Here is an 8,609-nt window from a genome sequence, read left to right as displayed (position 1 = left end):
AATTCCGACGGATGTAAAGAAGTCCGTCGGAATTCCGTCGGAATTGTCCAATCCCAAACGGCTATACAACGGTCATATGTATTTGTCGGCAACGGTCACATGGTTCGTCGGAATTCCGTCGGAAAATACCGATGGAATTCCGACGACTTTGCTGTTAATCGGAATGTCGTCGGAATTCCGTCGGAATATACCGACGAACTTCCGACGACTACAACGGTTACATTTTTTATCGGAATGTCGTCGAAAAGTCGTCGGAAAATTCCGACGAACCGTATGTCGTCGGAATTCCGTCGGAAATGGCCGACGGAATTCCGACGACTTCATTTTTTTGGATTTGGTCGGAAATTTGTCAGTATTCCGTCGCAAATGTCCGACGACCTTGGTGTCCGTCGGAACCTCCGTCGGAATTCGGTGTGTTTTCTTGTAGTGCAGAAAAGTAAAGGAAAGATAAAAATAGCACGGGTATTTAAGGTTGCAGATGGATTCGAACGTTGGTCTAGTGGGGGCAGAAAAAACGTTTTAACCAATAAGGCAGCAGAACACTTTGTTCTCCCAGTGTATTTAAATTTAATTAGAGATTTTACTGGGGGCAGCTGCCCCCATGCTGCGTAACGTAGATCCGCCCATGACAACGACATTGAAACAAAAGCTTAAGATTACACAAAAACAGATTTGATGAAACAACTAGCACCTGAATAATACTCAATTTAAGAAGTTGTATATGTGAGTATGATTTTGTGGGTAAAGGATATGTAATGTAGCTATGCTTGGTTTGAATAGTATTACTCATGGTAACATCCCACTCTAATGTTCTAACAAGTAACAAATAGTTGAAAACTCCATATTTTATATGATTTATCTGTCAGATTTTTTTTTGCATCGGCCATTTATCATGTAGAGATCATGGAATTTTATAACTATATAAAGCCATATTATTTGTTTTTTTGCAGATGAATCCATATTATTTGTACCATCACAACCCATTCAATTTGAAGCTTTATAATGCCCACCCCGGAGCTTTATATCATCTTCGGGGTCCATGTCCTTAGACGGATAAGATATTTTGACTATATATACGACCAGCTAAATAAGTATGTCGACACGTAATTATATTGAGTAAAAATATATTTTGGTGGAGTCACATTCAAATAAGTAATTAAATAGTTTACCCTGAACCGTTAATATTTTCTGACGTGTGTGTGATTATATTTGACGTTAACAAAAAGTATATAAATTAAAAAGGTAAGAAATGTGACGTTAAATTTTGCCTTAATCTAAAAGAAATATTGGTCACGACTTCCAGGCTTTTCTCGGCATGTAAATGGGCAATGGGTATGCAGTCTCTCTTGTGCATTGTCATTTCCACGTAGATTTGCTTAATTACAAAGAAATTACATTACAAAAACCAAAATTAATACACCAATACTATATACTACATACCATATTTACTTTCTCGTATGACGTATCTATCATAAATATCTAAAGTAGAAGAGAGATGTATATAATTCGTAAAAAGAAAATAGTATTGGTGTATATTTTTAAGATGGTTTTTAAAATTTAATAGATATGTTGTTTCTTATTGCTTCATTTGACCATTGTTGGAAAATTTAAAAATTGTCTCATAATAATTTGTTAACTGTCAAGGGATAAGTCTTGTCTTCTGTTTCATAAGACGTCTTCCTGTTTGTACAATAGGTTTGCCTCCTTTTGCCTAAATAAGAAAGGGGTGACCGAGCTTGATTCTATTCTTAGTTCTTTTGTAAGCACAACTAGTCAACTGTGAAACTGAATCGAGAAAAACAAATGGGATCAAGCTATAAATATATATATATATTTTTTTTAAGCTATAAATATATTCAAATAAATTAAATTAAAATAGTTTCGCATCAGTTTCCTCGTGAACGAACTCCCTCGTGTCCCTTCTTCCTCCGATTTGGCCTCACCGTAGATATTTATCTATGAGTATATGATATGTGTGTAAGGATAGATCCTTAGATTTTTCAAATGTGGAGCTATTAAAGGCATGTTTTTGACTGCTGAACTATTTACAGAAGCAGAATGGACAATGAAGAAAACTCTAGCAAGTAAGGAAAGTTTTTGGACCCCGTCTCTGTTTTGTGCTTTTGGCTTTTGCTGCCTCTATTTTTCTTTGTGAGTTGTTATAGTGTTATTCGATCAAGAGTTTCTTGTTTGCCTGCATATGTTTGATAAACAACTTGTGATTTCATAGTTATGAACCATTGAACCCTTTCTCTAGAGAAGCTTCCTAGCTGCATTAGAGATCTTGATATTAGGTGGTAGTCTTTCATCTGCTCATCTCTACCTGTTTTAGTGTTTTAAAAAATGCTAAAATCTTAGTTTGGTATGGAATTGACACATACCTGTTTATCTTCTTTATTTTCATTTATCAGGAAGGAGATGATTCTGTGTGGCTTCTCTCTTCTGATTCTGAACTACCCTCTTGTGATCCAATAAGACAGCAAGTGACTATATCAACTAATTAAACCCTGCATCGTTAATAAACAAGACCTTAAGCACTCTGTTTTTTGGTTACTATTCTGCTCCTAAAACTCACAGCAGCAACAAAAGCAAACATAATATTTTTCATGAGAATTGGGTTTACAAAATGATAAACCAACAACCAACAAACAAACAAAAAATCCAATCTACGAAGCCAAAAGCTGTGGTCCAATCAACCAAATAACATCGCAAAAAAGTCTAGTAGCACTTTGGGGTTAATTAAAGAACAGAACATGATTGATTCCACAAAGTCGTCGAAGCAAAACTTCAACTCGCCAACTTTCTTTAGGACGAACGTTTGGGTCTGGTCCTCATGGTCATCATGCATGTAAAAAATCATGTCTTATATCTCTTTCTTGTAAACAACAATCGAGATCTGATGATGCCAAGAAACGAATTGTAGGTCTCCGCTAACTGGGACTCGCGTATGATCGAGTGAGGGGTTTTAAAGGCTAGTAGCGACCACTTGTTTTAAGCCATGTCCTCGAGAGTCCACACGTTATGTACCGACCCTTGGTCAAGAAATGACAATGAGACATTACCTTTATGGTTGAAAGGAGAGGTCTCATTCATAAACGGCGGTGTTAATTATGTAAGAGTTGAATCTCTCTGTCTCAAGGTTAAAACCAACCATGTATAGCCCTACTGGATAAACAGTTTGATCATATGTATGTTCTTTTTTGTGTGTGTGCACAAAGAACGTTCAAAACTTTGTGATTCTGTAAAACATATCTTATTTTCTGTTTATGGATGATTTTGTTGAGTCATGTTGCAACCGGTCTGAAGATAAAAGAAAAAAAGTTTTAGTTTTAAAATAATATAACAGTTTTTATTTTTGAAAAATACCAATAACATGTTTAAATTGGATGCTATATGGTGAAAAGGAAAGAGACGATCTAGGACTATTATGTATTTTCAATTTTTATTAACATGATGTATTTTGAGCCACTGGTGACGTCCTTGTTATCTTAGCCGTGCACAAGGATCTCCACTAGACTAATTGATGATCAAGTCAACGTTTTGACACTGTATTCCACCACTCTTCCTTCTAGCTTGCAACAACGGAATAACAATAATATATTTAATGTAAGGAGGAAGATTCTTGTCTCCACCAACATTGCCGAGACTTCTTTAGCCATTGACCCCATTGTTTACGTGGTTGATTCTGGTCGAACTTCGCAAACATGTTTCTAACTTTGAAACAACTGGGTTATGATTGTAATGATTGTAAAAATGTGATGAACCAATTCCTTACTCTTATGAGGAGATTTGTCACCATTGTAGGAAAACGCAACGTATTGTTGGACGCGAAGTGGTTGACGATCAGTTGGACCTCCATTTGTTCCAAAAGTTTTTGTTGATCATTATCACACCATCGTGAGAAAACACAACAATTGGATCATCTCTATTTCTCTGCTTTTCATTTGTTCAAAAAGTAGGGCAAAGAATGATGACGATCAATCTGGACCTCCACCATGACATCCGTCATATATTTTCTCGCTCAACCGTCCTCACCCGTTCTTCCCAAAAATATAGTCTTATTACCGACGAGATGGCTTACTGGGTGTCTGGGTGATTCACACACCGGAGTAATTCTACGACCACCTTACCGTCTCTGAAAGTGATTTCTACCGGAATTGTGTTCGCCACGTTTCATGTTTCTTGTCATGCAGAAAAAGACACAAAAAAAGGAGGGAAAAGAAGAGCTATTTTTCATGTTCATATATCGTAACTCTTTCTCATGTTCACATACAGAGTTGTAACTCATGCCTCTCTACGGTCTTTAGTGTAACTGAAACTTTTAAAAATTGTTGTTATATGAGAGATGAAAGTATACACATTTTTCAAAGCTTCTTTTTTTTCTTAAGTAATGAGAACAAACTGACAAAATTAAAATAACACAACGCAAATGTTTCCCATCGTCAGTGCTAGTATTTTAATTGTGGATTTTATGCAACGTCTACAAATTGATGTACTTTACTTTAAAATCCGTAAGAGAAAGTAAACGTAAGAAAATTATAAATGCATTAAAGTCTCATCGGATCTTTTAAACTACTGCAAAAAAAATTATTTATGAATTTTTTAAAATTCTATTAAATTCCTTGATTGAATACCACCCCCTTAAATATTAGTGCTTTTATCCAAAACTAATTACAATTTGATACTTTGAAACATAGGGAATATATGATACAATGACTTGGCACTGTGGTGAAAATGTAACCTCTAAATGAAGGGGCTATTTGATCTCATAATGCATCCAACCAAGAACGAAAACAGTGCAGAAGATATTTTGAAAATTGAAGGTAACCAGATTTTTGTGAATAACAAGGCGTTGAAACATGCGAGTTTCAGAGCCAACAGATTGTGTGGACTTGTTCCGCAAGGAACACATGATTGATTCAACCGACAGAACACATGACTGATAGCTTTCAATACTTGTCTAAACGAAAGGAATTATCATTCCGTGAGCTACAAAAAATCTCTCATGCTCGCAACCATCTTCAGATAACTATCTAAGACAAGAGGTTTAAAATTTACATTGCACAATCATGATAAGAGAGTTTTAAATCCATTTCAATGAGATTAGACTAAGAGAAAGATTTTAACATATCTAGTAGTCGTGTTTAAAAAAAAAACATATCTAGTAGTGATCCAAAATCTCTTCTCCCTCTTCTTTACCTTCAGCCTCTTTCTTCTCAACTTCATTCTCTCAGCCTCATCAGCTTGCTTCTCCTCAGCCTCATCAGATTGTTTCTCATCAGCATCATCAACATCACCAGCTTCCTTTTCCCCATCCTCCTGAATTGTCACCATATCATCTTAGAACTCAAACAAAAGGAAACACAAAAGCCTTAATAAATGAAACACATACTTCCTCATCAGCATCGTTGTTTCTCTCCAGTGACTTGTTATATTCACATGGTTGTGTATATACATATATAGTTAATGAATATAAATATATAATTTATTATGACTGAAAAAATTTAGTGGACATTGTATTAAGCTATAGTTGATCATAATTATGTACATGTATTTCAAAAAGTATCAAAGGTGAATGATTAGTTAGTTGTTAAGACAAGACTGATTCGGCAGTTGTCATTAAAAATAAACTCAAAGAAAGAATATACTTATGTCACAATGACATTTAAGAAGCTACGTAATTTTATTTGAAGTATAGGTAGTTTCTGCCAAATCCTGAATAATATTCAACTTAAAATGTTGTATATGTAAGTATGTGTTTTGGGTAAAGGATATGTAATGTAGCTATGATTGGTTTAAATAATAATGCTCATGGTAACATCATACTCTAATGTTCTAACAAATAGTTGAAAACTCCATATTTTATATGATTTCTCAATCAATTTTTTCTTTTGCATCATCCATTTATCCTGTAGAGATCATGGATTTTTTTTTGACTCTATATATATAAAACCATATTATTTGTACCGCCACAACCCAATCAATTTGAAGCTTTGTATAGTAGTGTTCAACCGTTCATCATCTTCGGGGTCCATGTCCATAGTCGGATAAGATATTTTGACTTATAATATACGAGCAAATCAATATGTATGTAGACACGTAATTATGAGTAAAAAATATTATTCGGTGGGGATTAGGAAATGGTCGATTGGTCAAAGAAAAGTTACAAATAAATAAAAGGGAGCGAAAAAAGAAGACGACCCACATTCAAATATGTAATAAAATAGTTTATCCTGAATCGTTAATACTTTCTGACGTGTGTATATGATTGAATTTAACAATAACAAAATGTATAAACAAGTTTTTAAAAAAGGTAAATGTGACGTGAGAAACGATTTGCCAAACGAAATAAGGTCATCGGAGGATTCCCGGCTTTTCTCTGCATGTAAATGGGTTTGGCCTTGCCATGCACTCTCTCTTGTGCATTGTCATTTCCACATAGAGTTTGTTTAGCACTAGATATTTGAAGACTGATTTTCTATGTAATACAATAGAGCAAATTGTGTGTTATCCTAAAGATTTTGTCATGATCGATCAATGAACCTCTTTTATTTGCTTTTATTAAAATGGAAGAAGCCTCATTGTTGGCTTGATGATCCTGTAGATCTCAAAAGTTTCTAAATGCTTTGATGTCAAAATTATGATATGGTCTTATATACTCATGTCATTATGTTTTCTTTGGTCACGTTATGGTGCAAAGAGAAGTATGAAATAAGTAAAACAGATGACATCAGCTATATATATTCAGTCTCTTGCTCTTGTCAACAATGGATAACAAAAAGGTTAAAGCTAAAAAAAATAGTTTGTACAATATTGTCTAACTTTTCTAGGCTATCTCTTTGTTATTGATCCAAGCTCAGAGAAAGTGCTTGCTCGAGACAGTTGAAAGCTTTCTTGTAGCTCAAGAAACCCATGAACCAGAACTCAAAGCCATCCACAGTGACTACTTCAAGGTACTTCTGAGATGGCTTCTTCGTGTCTACACTATGGTTCACTCCATTGATCTTGGACAATGGGATTGACACTTTGTAGTGAACCCTAGTTAGATCTCCCTGTGGACAAGCCACTTTGATCGATCTCTCGCTGCAGAAAGCAATCTTCTTTGATGAGATGAAGAGTAAGCCTGCAATGGGACCTGCGGTTGTGGATAGGTAACACTGGTAAGCTTTGAAGAGTTTCTCTTCATCGTAGACTCTAAAGTGCCGTTTATAAATCTTCTCTAAGCCTCCCATTTGAAGGATCTTAGCTCCCAAAGATATCTTTCTCTTGACTGTTTCGGTCAGCTTGGGGCCTAACTTGTTTTGATCTCTAGCTCCGTTTGTGAAGCTCTCGGTTTTCTTCTTTCTCAGAAGAGATTTTTTCTTGATTTGTTCAGATTTTTTGGAAAATGTTGGGATTTGGAGCTTGTTGATGGAAGCTGGATCAGGAAAGTAACCTGATGGAGCAGTCTTAGCTGCATGAAGTGCAAGAACTTGTTGGTGGAGTGTGCTCATTGTCATCTTGGAGGATGAGTGGTGATCTTGATTTTGAATCTTAATCTTGATCTTGATGTTGAGAGATTATGAGAGATGGTGATGATGAAACCGTGTGGTAGGAAGGATATTTAAAGGGAAATACAAAGAGGCAAGAGGCAGTTGCCACTTGAGGATCTTTGTGGTAATGGATGAGTCATGGATGGGTCATCAAGACACACGTAAAGCAACTTTCTTGGAGGTAAAGGCAATGAGAAGATCAAGCATGTCCTCTATATGTTTATTTATTGTTTTCGAGAAAAAATAACTATATATAGTTAAAGGCGACCAATAAATAAAGTTTTTGAATCTACTAAATCCATCTAAGGCCACATGTGTAAAGTAATCTCAAGAATTGATGAAATGTTTTAGGGTTTTTTTTCTCGTCTTTTTTTTAAAAAAAAAAATTCAAAATAACAGAACAACTTAGGAGTTAGGAGTGCAATTTTAACTTCTAGTTAAGATATTGAAGTTTAGAAGATGGCATACAAATTGATTATCCATTTGATCATCTTCAAACATCCGATAAGCTTTAAGTTATGATATTAGAGATGCAGAGAATGTGAGAAAAAAAAAGTGAAAAAGAAGATGATCCATGGACTGACGTTAAGTCTCCACAAGTTTTTTCACCAACAAGTTGGCAAAATAACACACTTTTTTACTTTTCTTTCTCCTTTTCCTAGCCCGATTTTATCTGGATTTTTAACGTTAAAACCCCTCAGCTAAGTTTGTTTTCAGTAAAAACCTCTAAACTAAGTATTTAACGAAAAAACTCTTAAACTAATTTTATTTAATGAATTAAACCCTAACAGTTCATAATTATCATTACTACCGGTAAATCTGTAGTTTAGGGGTTTCTACATTAAGTAAACATACACTACAAGAAAACATGCCCATAACAACGAACATTTACGACGAAAATATTTCGTCGTAAATTTACATGGTCTTTACAACGAAATTACGAGGAATCTAACTTTCGTCGTAAACGCCATGTAAATTTACGACGAACTGATTTCGTCGTAAACTCCATGTAAGTTTACGACGAATGTACGTGGAATGAGAAGTACGTCGTAATCATTACATCGACATTACAACGAA

At 35.0% G+C, this 8,609-nt stretch overlaps 1 protein-coding gene across 1 annotated transcript; it reads right to left on the bottom strand.

Moving 5' to 3' along the window:
• Positions 1 to 6,656: 6,656 nt before the first annotated feature.
• On the bottom strand, positions 6,657 to 7,557 carry LOC106325750 (putative GEM-like protein 8). Its single transcript, XM_013763801.1, has one exon. The coding sequence runs from the start codon at positions 7,497 to 7,499 to the stop codon at positions 6,843 to 6,845; it is 657 nt and encodes a 218-aa protein (XP_013619255.1). The 5' UTR covers positions 7,500 to 7,557; the 3' UTR covers positions 6,657 to 6,842.
• Between the last annotated feature and the right edge of the window lie 1,052 nt (positions 7,558 to 8,609).

The sequence above is a fragment of the Brassica oleracea genome, chromosome C2, assembly GCF_000695525.1.
Source record: "Brassica oleracea var. oleracea cultivar TO1000 chromosome C2, BOL, whole genome shotgun sequence".
Taxonomy (NCBI): domain Eukaryota; kingdom Viridiplantae; phylum Streptophyta; class Magnoliopsida; order Brassicales; family Brassicaceae; genus Brassica; species Brassica oleracea.
Note: the sequence above shows the minus strand (reverse complement) of the source record. Positions and strands in the feature narration are given on the sequence as shown.